This window comes from Leopardus geoffroyi, chromosome A2 (genome assembly GCF_018350155.1).
Source record: "Leopardus geoffroyi isolate Oge1 chromosome A2, O.geoffroyi_Oge1_pat1.0, whole genome shotgun sequence".
NCBI classification, from domain to species: domain Eukaryota; kingdom Metazoa; phylum Chordata; class Mammalia; order Carnivora; family Felidae; genus Leopardus; species Leopardus geoffroyi.
This window is the reverse complement of record NC_059331.1, coordinates 156,721,382-156,743,754: the sequence shown is the minus strand read 5'-3', so window position 1 is coordinate 156,743,754 and position 22,373 is coordinate 156,721,382. Positions and strand designations below refer to the sequence as shown.

Genomic DNA, 22,373 nt, shown 5'->3' with positions numbered 1-22,373 from the left:
TCTAAAATAAGGAAGTGAGATTTATTTAGGTCACTACAATGTTAATAAGGACATTAAGACAAAACAGTGAGGCTTTCCACTAGCTTTCATTTCTTTTCCAATTCAAAAGTGGTGGATTAAGAGAACTCCATTGTGCCAGTTTCTGCATAAGGATTTTGGTTCCATCTTCGAGATCACAGGATCTTAAGAGTTGAACAACCTTTGAGATCATTTGCTCTAACTCCCCACAAAAGTAGAAATTGTCAGGGCTGGGATGGAGGTAGGAGGGGCAGAGAAGTCTTCTAGCCACAGACTAACCTTTCATCACTTGGTTCATAGAAGCTGTTCCTAGATGAACCACTCAGCACACTCCAGCCCCTCTTTCAGAGTAAGACAGCTCAACAAACTTTTAATTAAATAACTCTGGTAGTTGTTATTTTTTAAAGAACAGAACTTTGGCCTAAAATATTTTAATTGATTATATACTTACCCAATTGCCTTTCACATAAGGGGTAATTAGTTAATAAGGGTGAATTAATATTGTTAACAAAGTTAGAATTATTCAATGCAATTCAGTAAATTTATTTCAAGAGTCAGCTGTGGAATCCTGCACTGCATTAACTGGGAAATAAAAGTATCACCTTAGGCCTACAGAGAATACCTAAGTGGCTGCCACAGTTTCAGTCAGGGACTCACCGAGGCACATATCACATCCCCCTCCCCCCCACACACACACAAACTCACACACTCACACATACTCACACCAGTGTATAGGAGAGCATCACTTCCCTGCCATTTATGAGGTTACTGCTCTGACAAGGGCAACGAACGCACGGAGGGAGAACACCAGAGTTCCTTGTTACCTTTAGATTCTGAAGAATCCATGGCTGAAAGCACGAACAGAGGAATAGTGATGATAAACACCACAAGCAGAAGAACACTGAGCATAAGCTCCAAACTCGTGAAATATTTCAACTTCTTTCTTGCCATCTACAAAAATAAGGAGAGGGGGGAATTTAAGATTTGAGTTTTATTTAATATACAGCTGGTAATTTTTTAATGGCAAAGCTCAAATCTAAATCTAACATAAATAATATGAGTAACTCACAAACCCTTATGGATGTACCCATCACCTGGATTAAAAATGACCGATTCAGGGGTGCCTGGGTGGCTCAGTTGGTTAAGTGTCTGACTTCGGCTCAGGTCATGATCTCCCAGTTCATGGAGTTTAAGCCCCACATCAGGCTCTGTGCTGACAGCTCTGAGCCTGGAACCTACTTCGGATTCTGTGTCTCCCTTTCTCTCTCTCTCTGCCCCTCCCCTACTCATGCTCTGTCTCTCTCTGTCTCAAAAATAAATAAATGTTAAAAAAAGTGATCAAATCATGGCCAATCTCATTTTGTCTTTATTTCCAGTTACTTCTCTCCCTAACTCAGGATTATTTTGAAGCAAATCTTCCTTAGATGGCTTTTAATCTGAAAATATCTAAGTATTGGGGCACCTGGCTAGCTCAGTTGGTGGCACGTGAGACTCTTGATCTCGGCGTTGTGAGTTTGAGCCCCATGATGGGTGTAGAGATTAATTAAAAATTTTTTCTTTAATATTTAAGCATTGGGGCGCCTGGGTGGCGCAGTCGGTTAAGCGTCCGACTTCAGCCAGGTCACGATCTCGCGGTCCGTGAGTTCGAGCCCCGCGTCGGGCTCTGGGCTGATGGCTCAGAGCTTGGAGCCTGTTTCCGATTCTGTGTCTCCCTCTCTCTCTGCCCCTCCCCCGTTCATGCTCTGTCTCTCTCTGTCCCAAAAATGAATAAATGTTGAAAAAAAAAAAAATTAAAAAAAAAAAAATATTTAAGCATTACAAATAAATTTCATGAAAGCTAAATAACTTACTGTTGTTATACCAAAAATATTTTAAAAATAATTCCTTAATCAGCAAATATCTAGTCAATGTTGAAATTTCCTTCCTTGTGTGATATTTTATAATTTGTTCTACTGTCATCAGGATGCAAGCAAGATTTATATATTGTAATTGGTTTGTGTCTGCTAAACGTTTTTTAATCAACAGGTTTGTTCTGTTGATTTCCCCACAATCTGGATTTTGTAGATTGCATCCGTAAACTAACATGTTTCTCTACTCTTATATTTCCTGTAAATTAATGATCAGATTTAGAGTTTTGACCAGATACAGGTTTGATTTTCTGGCAAGAATGGCTCACAGCAGGAGACACATAAAATCTAACAGATTCTCCTTTTGTCATATTAATAGCCATTGGTGAGCATTTCTTAGATCCATTATTCAATTAGTTGTGACAATGATACTACAATTCTACCATTCTTTGTGTACTGGATAAAATATTACTGTAGAGAGAAATTTCCCCTCATCTATTACTTGGATCATAAAGGTACAGTGCATATAGGAGAGGTAGTATCAACATTTGACTCTATTTCCTGGCTTTCAGAAGGAGTTGTTGCCCTAGCAACCTCCAAAAAGGACCAGTGAGAATATTTGTCCAATATTTTTATGAACTCATGGATTGAAACACATCTATCCTAACACATTGATATTATTATCATCAATGCTCATTTTGCCTCATCTTTACCCAGTGGGAGTCTCTTCAAGTTGGTTCCTGGTAGTCTTTAATAGTTTCCTTGTCTCTGTTATGACTGATGACCTAGGCTCATTTTGCACATTTCCTGCCCCCAGTCTCAAATCAAATGTCTCTGAAGAGACTTTGTTCTTTTCAGTGGGAACAATATTTAGAAACCACAGTTTGGATGAGAGCTGTTGAATTCTACAACTGAATATAACTGATGGGTCATCCTGACCAGGTGGCTATCTCTGAATTCCCAGGGAGAATGGTCAATTTCAAACAAATACAGAAAGAACACATTTACCTATGCCTAAAGTTGTTATAAATCCTCACTAGGGATTAAAATATTTTGCCCAGCAGTTTAAAGCAGATGTTCAGCATTTGGAATCTCTGGGGTTAAGGCCTAGATACCTGATTTAAAAAAAAAAAAAAAAAAAAACTCCACAGATAATTCTGATATGCAAGTATGTTTCAGAAACAGTGACCTTATTATAGGCTTATAAACTGTAATAAACACATTTTATTAGGCAAACTATATTAAAAAATGGTGTCCATGAGGTTAAAAACTAGAAGTGGAGCCAATAGCTACTCAAGCCCCTTCGTTTTATGCATAAATAAACTAAGGCACAGTAAGCAAAGCGCCTTGTTCAGAGTCACATGGTCAAGGACTAGAACCAAATTTTCCAAACAGCTGAATGTAGTTCTCTGTGGCTATTGTACCTATCCTGGCAGCTCTTGGTGGGTCCCTCACGAATAGAATATTCTTGAGCTTGCCACAACCTCGATCTTCAAAACTCATTTCAACCTATTCCTGTCCCCTTCTTCCAATCCACTCTTGATCTCCATCAGATTTGATTCAAGGTACTGCCTTCCAGACCGTAAAGGACTTGATACCTATCAATTGATGGCCACTATAAGCTGTCTTGGAACTGAGTGTCCTTCTCCTCAATACATCTAACTTCCAGAACTTCCTACCAGAGAACTTCCCGCACAGATGGTACCCTCCCTCTGCGGAGTCTGAGGCAGCAGCTTGTGATCCCCAGTTCAGTGCTTCCTACCAAACAAACTACATGCTGGAGACAACCATGAAGCTGGTCTTATTGGGGCGCTAAATATGGATAGTATTTTAAGTCAAAATTTGTGTCTTAAAGATTCATAGAATTCAAACTCTGAATCCATTATCCTTCATCTTCAGAGATCGAGCATAAAGTAGGCTTTGAAATATCCTCTCACTAATAAGGGAGGACTAGGCAAAGTCATCCTCACTCATTCAACCTTGTCATACCAGGGGAAGATAACGGCAGACCTGTGCCCTGAGAGCAGCTGAACCACTCTCAGGATAGATACTGACGCCATCGGTCCAGATATGGAGCCCAGCAACATGGCAAATGTCCTAATAAAACATAAAATACAACCTACCCTATGACCCAGCAGTAGCACTGCTAGGAATTTACCCAAGGGATACAGGAGTACTGATACACAGGGGCACTTGTACCCCAATGTTTATAGCAGCACTCTCAACAATAGCCAAATTATGGAAAGAGTCTAAATGTCCATCAACTGATGAATGGATAAAGAAATTGTGGTTTATATACACAATGGAGTACTATGTGGCAATGACAAAGAATGAAATATGGCCCTTTGTAGCAATGTGGACGGAACTGGAGAGTGTGATGGTAAGTGAAATAAGCCATACAGAGAAAGACAGATACCATATGTGTTCACTCTTATGTGGATCCTGAGAAACTTAACAGGAACCCATGGGGGAGGGGAAGGAAAAAAAAGAGAGAGAGGTTAGAGTGGGAGAGAGCCAAAGCATAAGAGACTCTTAAAAAATGAGAACAAACTGAGGGTTGATGGCGGGTGGGAGGGAGGGGAGGCTGGGTGATGGGTATTGAAGAGGGCATCTTTTGGGATGAGCACTGGGTGTTGTATGGAAACCAATTTGACAATAAATTTCATATATTTAAAAAATAATAATAATAATAAATAATAAATAAATAATAAAATACCACATTCCTAAGAGTGAGTATGTTGACAACGAAACAGGAACTAAAGGAAGGAAGAACTCGCAGCTGTTAAAGCAGGAACCACTGTGACTGGCACTGTCACTGGGTCTCTGAGCAGGTTCCCTTAGACCAGAAACGCACAGACCACGTTTAAGGTTTTTTCCTGACATGGAGCTAAACACCATGTGCATGTTCAGATGAGGATCATGCCTTGCAGGCAGTCCTTTCTAGAAATTTCCCTCGGTGCCTCCATTGTGGGACTTTGTCCCTTGTGAAGGACAATTTTCATTCTGGCTTGAGCTGTGGCACTACCCTCCATCAGTAGCAAGGAACATAACTCCCCGGTGACCCACTCCACGTTCTTCCCAGGGTTACCCCAGATGCCACTGCATTTACCACCTCCTTCTTCTGACCCGCTACTACCATTCCCTTGTTATTCTCTCTTGAACATTAACTAAGTCGTATCTTTTGGCCACTTGTGTAAAATTCCAATGGCATTTTATTAGATAATGTTTGCTGTCTTTGAAAGGGAAAGCTTGACATTTCATGCCATTAGCTGAGCTAAGTTTTGAGAACCACAGCAATGTCCTATCTGTTGACCTAAGACAGCAACATCCTACTCAGGATGTTGCATTCTATATTTGCAACAATACTGACACATGAGAATGACCAGGCTAATTTTCTATTTTACCAGTGAAAGGACTGGGGGTCTATGTGTTTAAATGACACACTCCCAAGGTTTAGGACAAGTCCACGGCACAATTAAGGATCCTGACTTCCACCTTAAGGATTGTCCTTATGACCTCACTGCCTCTTAGGTAAAGGGCACACTCTGTCTTTCACATTTTGGGTGAGAATGTACATCTATAGACACAGATACAGCACTGCTTCAAAAGCATGAGAAACTCTGTAGAGCCATACTATAATGCAGAAATGTGTCACTCAACAGACAGTGCAGCTGATGAGTTACAATCAATACATCACGCAGAATGGAAAAAGAAATTTCCCTGTAAGATCCTACATAGAAGCAGGGAACAAACCCATTGTCACATTCGATGGTGTGATAGAATAATTTCTAAAATGAGTTTCATTGATCTAACTAGTTTCTTGTATCCCCTTAAGTTATAGGAATGAATTGCTCCATGTGCAAGGCCAGCGGTTTTGAGGCTTCATGAGTTTGTAATGGCTGCCGTTACTTACAAGATGAAATGGTATCATCTGTAGTCTAAATCTTTTTTTTAGGTTTATGTATTTATTTTGAGAGAGAGAGAGTAAGTAGGAGAGGGGTAGAGAGGGAGGGAAAGAGAGAGCATCCCAAGCACTGACAGTGCCTGAACCCAAAAACCATGAGATCCTGACCTGAACCGAAGTCGGATGCTTAACTGACTGAGCCCCCCAGGCGCCCCTATAGTCTAACTCTTAATAATCACTCTAGCTAAGGTTTTGGGGCTTCTGTATTCCAGGTATTTTCCAAACATTACTAGTCACCTTTATAATCCTGAAATACAGGTATTATTCATCTCTATTTTATGAGCAATGAAACAGAGGTCAGAAAGGTATAAAACTTATCAGCAGTGATAAACAGTAGAGCTGAAATTCACTCTAAGTCTATACTCCAAAGGCATGCTTCTCTTCATGACTACAGCAAAACCCACACCCTCCCCCAACCCTATCTTCTTCACTTACAAGAATCGTGTTTCTTCAGTTCAAACAACATCTCCTCTGGGACTTAAAATTAACCCTCCCTCCCTCTCTTGCTCCCAAGCAATCTATCTGTATCTATACTCATAACTCTGAGGACAATCTGTCTTCCTCTCCTAAGTTTTAAGCTGCTAGAGGCCAGTGAGTGAGAATATCTCACCCCTCCCTGAGTTATCTGTCTCAGCCTGACAGTCAGAGATACTGACTCCCTGGTTCTGTTGACAGGTTGGAAGGGGGGTCACTGGTAGACAGTCCAGGACTGGGCCATTCTCCTGTTGACAGTTGCCTCTTTTGGGAATCCAGAGCCCTTTCAGTTAGCCTAATGATGCCACCATCATTTTCTCTGTGCTCTATGATGGGGAAAATGTTGGGAAGAATTCCACAGTGCCTCATGGGATGCCCCTGGCAGGTGCTCTAAATGAGTATTTGCTGATTCAGGAGCAAGACTGAGTGGAAACAACACTATAAGATACTCTATATCACAGGTGCACTTCAGGGACCTCATTCCTCTTTCCTGAGGGATAAGGGAGGGACAAAATGAGAAACCATGCGCCTTCATCCCAGGAATCTTGCCAGTAACCACAGGAATCCAAATGAAAACAAGAAAAAGAAAGAAATGGATATAAAAAATAATATAAATTGGAATGCAGTTATTTATTTTACAAAAGGATCCAAGTAAGGTTTCTTTTAATCAACCATTTTTGAAGTATTAAGGAGAGGTAATCAATATCTCTAGGAAGATTTTTTTCAGAATATACAGCCATTCCCTCTCCATATGACCTTTGTAACTATTTTTCATATGAATAACAGCCTTCATATGAGTTGTAAACATAAAAAGAAATAGCTGGAAACCATCTCATTATAAGGAAAACATACATTAGTAAATCCACTTTCTGGAAGATAATGCTCTTCACAGCCCGTTTATTAAGTCCAACCGTAGCTGAACACTGGTTATACCCCTCTGCTGCTCTATCCTCCCTACTCTTAGCTCAGGGCCCAGTGATCTCTCTGTGCAGAACTGCCTCCAACTCTACAGACCCCTTTCCTCAGGCTGATTATGAGCTGAGATAGTCTCTGCTCTGCTATACCCAGCACAATGGTCATGTCTGCTTTTCTTTTTCCATTTTGTTACAGACTCATTCCATTTGGTACATCTTTATAAGAATATCAGTGGAAGTTTGGAAAGGAAAACAGGTAAAGTCATATGATCCATCTACCATCTTAAACCTTTCTGGGTAGGTTTTAAAAGTTCCCCAAATGAGTTTGATATTCAGTTCCCTCCACTACTGTTTTAAAATCACGTTGGGAATTTTGAGTTGATCAGTGTATTTAATAATATCATATGACACTATCTAATAGGGTGGGAGGAGGAATGGCAGGTATAAATTGAGGACAGTGAAAAATGGGACAAATATTAAGTTGGAGACTGTAAAAACAAAAAACCAAATAACACATTTGGAGGGAGTCTTAGGGGATGGATGGTCCCTTGTGAAATTATCAACCCCATCAAAACACCTCTAGTATGTCAATGTACCCTCTCTACCCCCAGCTCATTTGTGGTCAAGCACGTAAGTTTTCCAAAGGTGTTCTTCCCAAAGGTGTGTCTACTTCCTTAGACACACCCTTTTCTTCTCCTTTTCTTCCTCAAAGTGTGAGGTCCCAGGGCATAAAAATTATGCCTGCTTCTTCCTCTTTATTTCCTTAAGTATCTACTGGTAGAATCTGCGTAATCAATACTTATTGATCAATAATATTTTACTCTCTGGTTGATTACTCTGCTAAATATTTCATTAGTATTTTCCTTCATCTTATCCCCAAGTTCTCCTTCTCAGAACAAAGAACATGCTAAATAGGGCATGAGAATACTGGAGCTTGACTTCCTGCCCTACCATTTCTTGCTGTCATAGTCAAAAGAATTTCCCTAATACTCTTGAGTCGGTTTTCTTTGAAATTTTTTTTGATGCTAATTTATTTTTGAAGGAGAGAGAGACAGAGTGTGAGTAGGGAAGGGGCAGAAAGAGAGGGAGACACGGAATCCAAAGCCGGCTCCAGGCTCTGAGCTGCCAGCACAGAATCCGATGTGGGGCTCAAATCCACAAACCGTGAGATCATGACCTGAGCTGAAGTCGGACGCTTAAGTGACTGAGCCACCCAGGTGCCCCTTGAGTCTTGGTTTTCTTATCTGTAAAAAGTGAAACTAACAATACCTATTGTAATTATTACCTATCATCACTTTCTTATTGTGAAAATCAAATAAAAACACTTCACATTTCAAAGCATTACATGTCATTATGTTATTATTTGCCTTAGAGAAGATAGTGGGTGCTGGGTAAGAAGCAGGATGTTCCTAAGACATACGTTTACCCCACTTTCAGTGAGTGTGGCAGCGCATCTCACTCGGTGTTTCACGAAATGGCAGATGTGTGTTCCTGGCTCCTGTCTTTATGAACCCTTTCTGATCTACCCTCCTAGCTGCTAAGCGCTGTAGAGCCTCATGTGTTGGGTGAGTCACTCACTACCTGAGACACAGGTGCACGAAGTCAGGAAGAAACAATGGGAGGCAAAGTGTCAGTCTTGTCCGTTCAAGACCCACTTTCTGCACCCACATCCACAGCTCCTCTCCCACACTGTCTTGTAAATCATGCTAGCTTCACTCAAAAAGCACAGCCCGGTTCTTCTTCCCTCAGGCCTCAATCTAACGCTCCCAGATCGGGAATCTGAAACTTACTGTTTCATTCTGCCTTGTAGCCTCGTTCTCTACCCAATCAGTGTGTCCCCATGCAAGCTCCACATTCTCCACGGTCCTTCACCCAAGGGTTAAATGACAAGAGGATTCGCTTCCTATACACTGATGAGAAATTGCTCTTTATTGGGGCGACTGGGTGGCTTGGTCGGTTAAACGTCCGACTTCAGCTCAGGTCATGATGTCATGGTTTGCAAGTTTGGGTCCTGAGTCAGGCTCTATACTGACAGCACGGAGCTTGAAGCCTACTTTGGATTCTGTGTTTCCCTCTCTCTCTACCCCTCCCTCACTCAAGGTCTGTCTCTCTCTCTCTCTCAAAACAAAAATAAACGTTAAAAAAAATAAAAAGAAATTGCTCTTTGTCAATATAATGCCCTCTTACTTTGTGAAAGGAAATGTAGCGGCTGTACCTTTCCCTATGAGGATGACTTTGGTTCTTCTAAACTAAATTACCCAACTCCAATCTTTCTTACCTGTTCTGTCCCCAATACCTCACACTCCCAAAGGCCTTATAAGGTATCCCATAATATTAATTTTGCATATAAAATTCCATAAAATTAATAACCTTCCATGCCTGATATAACGAAGTTGGCTAGTGAGGTAAAGAGTGATCTCATGTTCACTGGCAAGGACAGGAGTTATCAGAACGCCTACCTGAGTGGTTGTGTCTTCTTCCCTTTGGTGGTTGCTAGTAGCTGTGAGATAGGAGATGGCTTATGTTAAGTTTCTCCAATGTTTATAAACGCACTATGTGAGACACTATGAAGTAAAAGGTACCCACACATTGTACCCACAGTCAAACCGTAAACACCATATACTTAATGAAGATTTGACAAAAACTATTAAAACTACATACACTCAATCTGGAATTTCCTTTGTACACATTAAGCCCACACATACACTTGCACATCGAGGTAAGTTCAAGGTTTTTCACTGCAGCTGATACGAAACATATATAACAGCAAAAGACTGAGAATAGTGTAAATATCCATAGACAGGAGTGAGTAAAGTGTTGCAATAAAATAAAATTCATTATTTTTCAAAATTATGAAATGGTAGGTTTTTAAATTTTTTTTAATGTTTATTTCTGAGAGAGAGACAGACAGAGAGTGAATGGGGGAGGGAAGAGGGGGGACACAGAATCTGAAGCAGGCTGAGCTATCAGCACAGAGCCCAAAGGGGAGCTTGAACTCATGAACCGCGAGATCATGACCTGAGCCAGTCAGGTGCTTAAGTGACTGAGCCACCCAGGTGCCCCCGATATGGTGGTTTTTAAAAAACCTCCACACATTCTTTGATACTCCTCCCTTCAGAGAGGGAGTCAAATCTCCTGTCCCTCACTCTTTGAGAGTAGGCTGGACTCAGTGACTCACTTCTAACAAACAGAATGTGGTGGAAGGAATGGTGTGTGACTCCCAAGTCTAGGTTATACAAGGCACTACAGCTTCTTCCTTTCTATTTCTCTTGGATCATTTCCTTGCTCTTTTTCTTGGTTCGTTTCTTGGAGAAGCCAGCTTCCACGTCATAGTGACACTCAAGGAGGCCTATGAGAAGGTCCAACAACCAGCAAGAAATTGAGGCCATTAGCCAACAGCCAAGGGAGGGTGTCATCTCAGAAGTGGGTTCTCCAGGCCAAGTCAAGCCTTCAAATGACTACAGCCCCTGGCAACATCTTGGCCACAATTTCATGAGACATCTTGACCCAGAACCACCTAGCTAAGCTGCTCCTGCATTTCTAACCCATAGAAACTGTGAAATAAAAAATATTTCTTGTTTTGAGCTGTGAAATTTGGGAGTAATTTACTATGCAGCAATAGATAATTAATAGGCATGGATAATAAGACTTCTTGAATAACGTATCATTTGCATTTTAAAAAATCTTTCTGAGGCAAGGGAATTAAAAGCAAAAATGAATTACTGGGACCTTATGAAGATAAAAAGCTTCTGCACAGCAAAGGAAACAACCAACAAAACTAAAAGGCAACCAACGGAATGGGAAAAGATATTTGCAAATAACATATCGGACAAAGGGCTAGTATCCAAAATCTATAAAGAGCTCACCAAACTCCACACCCGAAAAACAAATAACCCAGTGAAGAAATGGGCAGAAAACATGAGTAGACACTTCTCTAAAGAAGACATCCGGATGGCCAACAGGCACATGAAAAGATGCTCAACGTCGCTCCTCATCAGGGAAATACAAATCAAAACCACACTCAGATATCACCTCACGCCAGTCAGAGTGGCCAAAATGAACAAATCAGGAGACTATAGATGCTGGAGAGGATGTGGAGAAACGGGAACCCTCTTGCACTGTTGGTGGGAATGCAAATTGGTGCAGCCACTCTGGAGAACAGTGTGGAGGTTCCTCAGAAAATTAAAAATAGACCTACCCTATGAGCCAGCAATAGCACTGCTAGGAATTTACTCAAGGGATACAGGAGTACTGATGCATAGGGGCATTTGTACCCCAATGTTTATAGCACCACTCTCAACAATAGCCAAATTATGGAAAGAGCCCAAATGTCCATCAACTGATGAATGGATAAAGAAATTGTGGTTTATATACACAATGGAGTACTACATGGCAATGAGAAAGAACGAAATATGGCCCTTTGTAGCAACGTGGATGGAACTGGAGAGTGTGATGCTAAGTGAAATAAGCCATACAGAGAAAGACAGATACCATATGTTTTCACTGTTATGTGAATCCTGAGAAACTTAACAGAAACCCATGGGGGAGGGGAAGGAAAAAAAAAAAAAGAGGTTAGAGTGGGAGAGAGCCAAAGCATTAGAGACTCTTAAAAACTGAGAACAAACTGAGGGTTGATGGGGGGTGGGAGGGAGGGGAGGGTGGGTGATGGGTATTGAGGAGGGCACCTTTTGGGATGGGCACTGGGTGTTGTATGGAAACAAATTTGACAATAAATTTCATATATTGAAAAAAAATAAAAAAAATAAATCTTTCTGCCTCTTATCAAAAGTCTTTTTGTGTCATATATTTAAATATGGTTACCTGTTCTATGGAACAATGATAATAATTTTTTTAATATTTGTTTATTTTGAGAGAGAGAGAGAGAGAGAGGAGGGGAGGGACAGAGAGAGAGAGAGAGAGGGAGAGAATCCCAAGCAGGCTCCACTCTGTTCGGTGTAAAGCCTGAAGCAGGGCTCCTTTCCATGAGTCATGAGATCACGAACTTAGGTGAAATCAACAGTCGGATACTTAAGCAACTGAGCCACCCAGGCACCCCTGGAACAACAATAATTATTTTCTCCCTATAGAAGAGAAACATTTCCTTAAACCTTATTGAAAAAAAAAAACCTTCAGCATCTTCTAGCTGACATTACTTTCTGAATCACAGGGATCTTGATGGTGAAATCTACAATCTAATTTAGGAATGCAACTTAGGAAAACAAAATCGAGACAAATGGCAAAAGGCAAATACAGTAAGAGAGTAATTTAAATTGCTTTTAATTGCTTTTAAAAGAAAAATGTTAAAAAAAAAACCTGTTATTTGGCAGTCTGTCATCAATCTTTAAATATTTTATTCCACATAACAAAAATTGTGCAATTTGATAATAATGATAAAAATAACTAATGATGATTGAATGAATGTGCTAAAAGGTTACATAATTTTTTGCATGAAATCCTCACGACAACTCCAAGTTAATTATTGTGACAGTCCCACTTTCAGATGAGGAAATTAAAATTTCAGCAAGGTCGAATAACTTGCCTGATGTCACACAGCTGATAACAAGCAAAGCCACAATTTCAACACTGGCCTTTGGACTCCACGGTCAGATTTTCAACCATTACTCTGTAGTCTAAGTTATAATGCCCCATGTTGTACACCAGCTCAGGATTTTTGTGAGATTGCAGTTTTATCAGACAGTATCTGGGTCATTAACTAAGTACTCAGAATGTGCACGGTACAAGGCTAAATACTTCCATGCATTATTTCCATCAGTCCTCACAACCACTTTACGAGGAGGGACTGTAATTATCTCCAGGTTACCAATAGTTAACTGAGCTTGATAGAAGTTACGGTGCCCAAGGTCCAGCACTCAGAGCTCAGCTTCAAACCAGGGAGTCTGAATCCAAATGTCATGCAATGCAGGAAACTTCTGTATTTCTGAATAATTAAGGCTGCTAAATTAAGAGGAGGTACATGAGAGATAGCTGTGTCCTTCCCGAGATAATCACGGGGTTGGAAGCTTTATGGAGAGAAAAGGAAACAAAAATTCTGCAACATTTCAGTCCCCACAGCACCTGGGGGATTCAAAAGTGCTTTTGTAAGCATCCATAGAAGTCAATTCACTTTAAGGGTGTGGCCCACAGCACTCTGTTGAGTTCTCCATGAGACCAAGAACGAGCGGCTGATGCACACTTTCCATAATTATTCATCATCGAGTTATCAATGCTATGTCTTTGGGGGGAGGCTAGATCTGATTGCAGTGTATTTATTCACTCCTCAATTATTTATTAAGCTCGCACAATGTGTCAAGCATTCTTCCAGGAGCTGGTTCTACAACAACAAACACAACAGATAAAGCTTCTTGTCCTCATGGGACTTATGCTCTTGTGGTTAGAAAAAGATGCAATAAACAAGTGCACCTGTCATCCAGGTCAGGCTGTGGTAAGTGCAATGGAGAAGGGGGAAGATAAGGAAGGTGGGGGTGAGGGTTGCACTTTCAATTAGATTGCTCATGGAGGAGCTCACTTGCAAAGACCAAATGATTACTGTACGTAAACTGTGCAGACTCCAACAGTCATTTTTTCCTCTTGAATTAAAATGGTTATATTAGGTGCCTGGGTGGCTTAGTCAGTTAAGCATCTGACTTCGGCTCAGGTCATGATATTATGGCTCATGAGTTTGAGCCCCGCACCTGGCTCTCTGCTCTTGGCGAAGTGCCTGTTTCAGATCCACTGTCTCTCTCTCTCTCTGTCCCTCCTCTGCTCTCTCTCTCTCTCTTTCTCAAAAATAAATAAACATTTCAAAAATAAAATAAAATAAACTGGTTATATGAATAATTGCCAAAGGTCATTTTCCTGGTACTGTTATAACTATTTAGGCAAAGCAGGTAGATTAAACCAGGTAGGGGCCTGAACTATTGAAATAGCTATCAAAAGTAATTTCAGAAAACTGGATAATCTATTGTCATATTTTGTAAATACAGTGTCTGTATTTGCATATGATGATCTAAGACTTTCTTTTAAAAATCCTTTGATAACACAAGGCAAGAGATCGAGTGGAAAAGAGAGGGTTAGTTTTATAGAGACTGAGGATTTTCAAAGAGGAGCCCAGCCAGTCATGGCTATTCCTCAAAATTTCTGGGCAAAACTTACTGGGTTGGTTCATTGTCTCCCAGCTACTGTCTAACCCCTCCGGGCCTCAGTTTCCCCATCTGAACCACAAAGGGATCATCTCTAGAAGACAGGTATGGTCTACCATGACCCCAGCACCAGGGTGGGCAGAGGCTTTTCTGCCTCGTCACCTTCTGCAGCTAACTCCTGAACCCACTTTAAATGGAAACTGTCTTCTTCCAAGCCCACCAGCTCACGGGTATTCCATGCTTATGGAGCAGTTTGTAAAGTAACTTTATCAGCTCATCAAAGCTCATTTTACAAGGGAATGGTTGACAACAAAAACATCACTGACATCGCATGTCTAAGCATGAGTGAAATGGTGATGAGCTGTCTTAAAAGTGGGGTAAAGGACAGAATGTCCTTGCGCATCATGTGGTCACTGATACACGTTGGCCCTGCCCAGCACAACAAACCACAGACCCCTCCCCTTTCACTCCCACCTGGCCCAGCACATGTGCACTCACTGTTCCGCAACATGACATCAGAGCAATAGCCAGTGTGGACAGCGGGAGGTCCCTTTGGCACATGAAGGCCACTGTCCGGACCCCATATCAGGGACCACTGGTAGCCTTTTCTAGTGAGCCCATGCAACTGATCTTGGCCTCCTTCTCTTTCCCCAACAGAAACTCTTCCTTCCCACCTCAGTAACCAGGAAATGCCCACATGGGTCTAGCACCAGTGAGGACCCAGCTTTCTTCAGGCTTTACCAGAGAGAGACCATCAGCAACAAGTTGCCGCCTTCCCCTTCCCTCAGCACTTCGTTCTGTTTCACACAAGGCTGCCAGTGCAGGCCCTGTGTCTTCCCCTCCGTGCCCTCCTCTCTGACTCCACAGGAAGTCTCTCACACTCCCCACAGCCCCCCGCACGCCAATGCCTGCCCACGCCCCTGTAATTCACACACTACCTGGACTCTTCCCTAGAATAATTCTTTATTCCATCACTGAGGCACCCAACTCATGGAGGTAGCAATAGATTTCTCAATTTCCTGACCACAATGGACTCTCTAATTACCACCGCTCAACCACAACTCAGCATCCTTCCAGAAGGAATGTCCTGACGGACTCTATTCTAACCCCTCTGCCTCCCTTCCCCCACCTCACCTCCTGAATCAGGAAGAATTGCTACCTTGAGTATTTGTTCTTTCATCACCCTCCCCTAAATGCACACACACAACACACACATGCACAAAGGCTTAGCTACAGTAGGGCTTGTAGACCCAGCCTTGGTCCAGAAGAAGGCACACACGTGCACGCAAGCACACACACACACACACACACACACACACACACACACACAGAGCAAGAAAAAAAATTAAATGAGTTGAACCTTGTTTTCAGTGTGTGTTTGTGTAATTATGTTTGCTGTGTAGTTCTGTGTTTCATCAGTGGCAAGGACGGTCTGACTAAAGGAGATCAGCACCAGTCCACACACACATCTAGAGCCATAAATAAACACACCGTTCACAAACATACCTCATCACTTCCTACCACTGTCGCCACTCTCCCGAAGGATGGCCTAGTAAGAGAAACAAGGAGCACAGTCCACAGAGTGCAGTCACAGCCCTGCTGAGCGGTTACTGTGTCCATGCCAATGGGTTTCAAATGCAGGTGACTGCCCAGCTTTCATTCTCAAGATAAGATTTGCTAGTTAATTAGTAATCATGGTCTTCCTTCGAGAACATCCCTAAGAACCTGGAGGAAGACGTGATCGCCCTGACCCTCTCTGACCCCTCCAGGTGCCGAATATACAGAGGTGAGCACGTTCAGGCGCCTCGCGAGGGAACACAGACCGACGCAACCAGTAGATGATAAAAAGCAAAACAGAAACCATCTCAGTGTCCCATTGACATTTACTAACACAACCTTCTGATCTGTGATTTGAAGGAAATAATTTTGAAAATGTTTTTAGAATAGTCTTCTCTGGTCTCTAGAAGAGTTGTCCGCAAGCATTTTTATGCTATGGAGATCCTTTGGCAGTCTGGTGCCTCTGGGAACCTCTCTTAAAATTACATCCTTATTTTTTTATTTTTTAAAAATGTTTATTTATGTATTTTGAAGGGGGGAGGGGAAGAGAGAGAGGGAGAGAGAGGATCCCAAGCAGGCTCCATGCTGTCAGTGCAGAGCCTGACTCGAGGCTCGATCCCACAACCCTGGGATCATGACTTGAGCTGAAATCAAGAGTTGGATGCTTAACCGATTAAGGCACTCAGGCATCTCTAAAATTATATTTTCAAAAGCATGAGACAAAATACATAAGGATACAAAGAAAACAGATTTGATTGAATTAGTTACTAATTTTTTTTTTAATTTTTAATGTTTACTTTTGAGAGACACAGAGAGAGAGAGAGCAGGGGAAGGGCAGAGAGAGAAAGGGAGACACAGAATCTGAAGCAGGCTCCAGGCTGTCAGCACAGGGCCCAATGCGGGGCTCAAACTCACAAACCATGAGATCATGACCTGAGACGAAGTCAGACACTCAACAGACTGAGCCACCCAGACACCCCGAGGATTTTTTTTAATTGCAATATAACAATGCATGTGTTTCTTTAATGATATATTAGCTAACAAATCTAGTAAGAGGACTAACCGCTATTACAATCTCAAAACAGTGATAAGTATAAATAGTATCTTGAGATTGTCGTCAAAATATGATACAAAAGTAACTACAGCTTCTCTTGGAACCAAATTCTTAGGTACCTCTAACACTACTCATGTTTGTGATCTCACTTTATACTTAAAAGACAAATTTTGGCTGGATTTTAGCAAAGAAAAAAATACATAAATATTGCCCCTTCTAAGTTCGCTTGCTTTCTGAATTACATCCATGAATTATAACTGAATTATATCCACAAATCCCAGGATTTTAGAGCGCTGCTCTAAAATTTCCTGGCAGATCCCCCCTCAAATGTGTCCCTCCAAGTGTGACCCATAAGCCTGTTTTTGCCAGTCCCCAAGGAAATAAGTACAAAATTAGAAGGCTTTGCTGCAATATGACAGAATAATTTTATGTTCTTTGACCCTAATAATTAAAAAATGGAGTGGGTATTTGTGTATGCCTGGTTTTTCATTTCCTTTCTCTTGTAATTCATTTGTATCTTAAGTTTACAAAAATCTCAGTCTGTGACATGGTGGAAATAAAAAAAAAATTCTCTTCAGCATAGAGTGTAAAAAACCCCACCCAACTGTTATTCCTAGATTCCTAGACAATTAATTGCTTTTATGGACCAGTGAAAATTCAGAAAAATTTGGGCCATTAGACCTAAATCTATAAATTGTGCCTATCACCTGGAAAAGCTAAAGTCATGATTTATTATCATTGCCATTTTATAGGGGACATAGACTACTAAAATGGAATCAATTTATCTTTTTGAACAGTTTAGTTACTGGTCCTTATTTTTTTCATCAGTGACCACCAGTGAAATGTCAGGAGCCAACGAAGCCTGAAGACCAGATTTTGGGAAACACACACCTACCATATTCCTTTGGCATCACCGAGTCAGAGAATTTAGAGCTAAAAGAGGAAGGGAAGGGAAACTAAGGAGCAAGGAGGCCTGCGGGGCACCAAGGCCTTCTGTCTACATTATGTGGCCGAGATTCACAATGGCCCCGCAGCAGCAAGGGCCTGAAGTGCCATCCGAATGCTTGTCTGCTCAGCGTTAGGGACCAGGTGGGTTGGGGCATCTGGTGTTATGTCTAAGGAACACCAGCTACTGTCCCCGCATTATACAGATGAAGAACCTGGGGCCCAGGAACTTTGTGAGGTTTGCATAAGCGTAGTGACAGAAGGTCCAGATACGACATCGGGCAAACCTGAATTCCAAGCCCAGGTCTGCTTACTGGCTGAGGACGCACAGCCGCACAGGCCTCAATGTCCTCAACCTACAGGAAGCCGGAAACGATCCTATTCAGTCACATTAGAAGGAGATAGAGAGACAAATGCTATAATACAAGTAGAAGACTCGGTGTTACCTAATAGCTACTCAATAAGCCAGTCACATTTATTAAGATTATTTTGCATCTTCACAGCCATGACTAGAGCCCAGGCCCTGCACTCCCAACCCAAGGCAACCTTCAACTATGCCAATACCTCCCTTGCTCCCAAATCAGGTTTCTTTTTTTTTTTTTTTTTTTTTTTTAAACTTTTTTTTTCAACGTTTATTTATTTTTGGGACAGAGAGAGACAGAGCATGAACGGGGGAGGGGCAGAGAGAGAGGGAGACACAGAATCGGAAGCAGGCTCCAGGCTCTGAGCCATCAGCCCAGAGCCCGACGCGGGGCTCGAACTCACGGACCGCGAGATCGTGACCTAGCTGAAGTCGGACGCTTAACCGACTGCGCCACCCAGGCGCCCCCCAAATCAGGTTTCTGAATGCCGTAGGTACTCACTGATGTTTAAAAAAGAAAACTCATCAAGCACCTACTTGGCACAAGGCCCTGTACTACATACTGACATCTATGTTGTTGCCTGACAGCAACAGTTTAAAAGTTTAGCCCCGGGGCACCTGGGTGGCTCACCTGGTTAAGCGTCCGACTTCAGCTCAGGTCTTGACCTCATGGGCCATGAGCATGAGCCCCACATCGGGCTCTGCGCTGACAGTGTGGAGCCCCCCTGGGATTCTCTCTCTCTCTCTCTCTGTCCCTCCCCCACTCATGTGCATGTGTGTGTGCACACTCTCTCTCTCCCTCAAAATAAATAAACTATAAAAAATCAAAAATAAAAGTTTAGCCCCCGGATGAAAACAAAAGAGATAATTCAGGCCAGGCTGAGGTACCAGGACCATGGTGCATAGAGGCGTTTGCTGCCCTAGCGACACAGCCTTACCTGGCCTGAGGATGTTAGGAAAACACGTCTATTCAGGAGCCATGGAGGCCGTGCAGATACAGGGACCATAACGTGATGCCAAAACCTCCTTCCCCCCATTCCCTAGACAGAACCCTTATTTAGACTTTCATCACCTCCTGTCCTTGCTTCCACCCCCTGAAAACACAACACCGACCACTTCCAAAACACAGGTCAATTCGACAGATAGGTGTATGTGTGCTATAAACAAGACACTATCAGAATAGCAGCAACACGCGTGCTTCCTGGATCCTACGCATTATGTCAAAGGGTTCACATGCATGGTTTTTATTTCCTCCTCTTCACTACCCTCTGAAGGAGCAACTGTCATCCCAGTTTCACAGACCAGAAACCTGAGACACACAAAGAGCAACTTGCCCTAACTTATGTAACCAGCAAGAGGTGAAACCGCAATGCAAACCCAGGCGGTCTGCTCCAACCCGCACTAGCACGTGAATGTCAGCGGTGTTCCCATAACCTCATGGCCAGGAGAATGTAAGAAGTCAAGTGGCTACTGTACAAAAGACAAGACAGCACTGACTAAGTACACCATTGGGAGAGACGAGAAAGAAAGCGGAGGCATGGACAGATGGGAGCGCGCAGGGAAGAAGGAAAGACATTTTGAGCCGAGGGATCGGCATACACGAGGCTCAGAGGTTAGGAGGAACAGGACTTGTTTTAGAAACCGCAGCAAAAAGATACAGCTAGCGAAGACGGTTGCGGGAGAGTCAGGGACACTACTGGCAAAACACATTGGAGTCGCGCTGTGGAGATTCTAGCCTTGAGCCACAGGGAACCATCACAGATAGGAAACTGCCCAGAGCGGTCAGAGCATGAAATAGATTTCTGAGCTCTCTGCCCAGGCCTCAAAATGCTGAAGTATCTGTCCCTTTAAATCTTTGGTCAGAATATTTAGTCCCCCCACACCTCCAAACAGACAAGTTTGTATCAGCAGTGAACTCTGGAAGCTGCATAAGCTGCCTGTCCATTGGCGTGACACAGAAATGGGCAACTCTACCGCCCAGAGATCTAAAGATCAGGAGAGCGGTCAACCACCTGGCCGGTACTGATGAGAACACCTGTCTCTCCCCGTGCTGACCTTCCCGAAACGACACTTGCTTCTGGCTTCTCTCCTAACCCTAAAATAGTCAGAGTCTGTTCCCCAGGATAGATTGCAAACGCCTCTTTCTCCTTAAGGTCACTTGTTCATTCTCGATTCTGCCATTCCGATATTTTTTTCAGCATTCGCCAAACAGCCTGGCTCACGGCTCTTTCTGCATATGTGGTACAGCCTTCACCTGAAATATCCTTGTCCCCTGTTTTCCTGCTCTTTCCTGTAAACTCTGCTCTTATTGCAAAGCCAAGTTTAAACTCACTTCCCACGAAATTTCTCTAAACACTCAACTCATGTTGATGTATGTTTCCCCCTTTCTGAACTACTCAAATAACAGTACGTTCAAGAGTATATAGGGGCGCCTGGGTGGCGTAGTCGGTTAAGCGTCCGACTTCAGCCAGGTCACGATCTCGTGGTTTGTGAGTTCGAGCCCCGCATTCGGCTTTGTACTGACAGCTCAGAGCCTGGAGCCTGCTTCGCATTCTGTGTCTCCTTCTCTCTCTGCCCCTCTGATGCTCATGCTCTGTCTCTCTCAATCTCTCAAAAATACATAAACATTAAAGAAAATGCCTCCTTTAAAAAAAAGTATATGGATCTATTTTATAGACGTGCATACCCCTAAGAGCTCTGAAGAGTGCTAGCCGCTAATCAAGCCCCTACTGGCTGAGTTCCCTCAAAGGCTGCATCAGAGCCAGCCCCTGGTAGGGATGGAGAAGAGACAGCTGAGCACCGGTAGTGTGTGTCTCCAACTTCCTAGCACTGAACGCGTTATCAGATTCTCCCTTCCTGGAAGAAAATCCTATAGAAAACAAGATATGCATCCGCTTGTATTTTGCCAGCAATAAACTGGGTGGGTAAGATATCCCTGATAGCTCGTTAATCTGAAACAGTTGCATGCAGTGTTTGACTAGAGATAAGTCATCTCTTGGGGAGTGTTTCCATGTGAAATCTTCAGATGGTGGTTTAGTGATTCCCCCCATGGTGTCCTGGAAAGAGCATAGTGTTTGGAATCAAACGAGCCTGGGCTTGACTATCAGAGTCTCTACTTACTTGCTATATTCATTTAAGTCCTCTGAAGCCTAGTTACCTAATTCTCTGTAAATTAGAGGGGACAATATGCATGACATGGTATTATTTTGAGCCTAAGCTGAGATAGTCAGCACCTGACATCCAGTGTCAGTTTTCCAGTCTCTCCCTAACTGATCTTTTCTGAAAATAAAGTCAAAGAAAATCCAACACGCAGTGGCATTAGCTTCAATTCTGTTTAGAATTCTTCCTCCTCAGGGCACCTGGGTGGCCTGTCAGTTGAGCTTTGGACTCTTGATTTCGGCTCAGGTCATGATCCCGGGGTCGTGGGATCCCCTGCATTGGGCTCCTGGCTGAGCGTGGAACCTGCTTAGGATTCTCCCAAACTCTCTCTCTCTCTCTCTCTCTCACACACACACACACACACACACACACACACACACACACACACACACACTCCCCGCCCTCTCTCTGTGCCCCTCCCCCCCTTAAAAAAACAAGAAACAAAATCCCCTTCCTCCGGTCCACCAGCCGCCAGGAAGAACCCCACAGGAGGGTTGGGCTGGAAGAGGTGGGCTCTTCCCTCCATGGACCACTGGCTCCCACACATTCCCAGGGCCCAGGAGGGTGGAGGAAAGCCAGGCCTAGCCCAGAACTTTGTTCTACAGGACCACCGCCCCCCCTGCACACACATGCACACATACGCACACACTAGGGCACTCACACTCACAAGCACATGCCATCCACACCCTTCCTGTCACAAGTCGTCTCTCATGGTCACTACAGCCCACAAGCTTTAAGTTGTACCTCTTTTGTTGTATTGTCCTTGGTCTTCCTTCTTTTGTTCCAAGTATAAGCTCTTCACAGCAGAGGCTACCCGGGGGGGTGGGAAAACTCCTGGTTGGAGTAGGAGTGATTTCTCTGCTCAGAAGTGTTCAGAGGAAAGGTGGGGGCGGTACAAGTGACCAGTGCTGAGCATTACGGCATTTCCTTCCCTTGGGAAA

The 22,373-nt window shown here is 42.9% G+C and overlaps 1 protein-coding gene across 4 annotated transcripts in view; it reads right to left on the bottom strand.

The window, feature by feature from the left end:
* MGAM (maltase-glucoamylase) overlaps positions 1-22,373 on the bottom strand; it is a 97,527-nt gene extending 75,154 nt beyond the window's left edge. The window contains exons 1-2 of one of the 4 annotated variants that reach the window (XM_045495947.1): positions 22,177-22,373; positions 843-969 (exon numbers count right to left, since the gene is read on the bottom strand). In XM_045495947.1, the coding sequence (XP_045351903.1) occupies positions 843-969 (127 nt within the window). In that variant the 5' untranslated portion in view covers positions 22,177-22,373. Of the gene's footprint in view, positions 1-842; positions 970-15,862; positions 15,976-22,176 lie in introns of those variants that run through there. The other 3 variants (XM_045495946.1, XM_045495944.1, XM_045495945.1) reach the window with 3 other exon arrangements.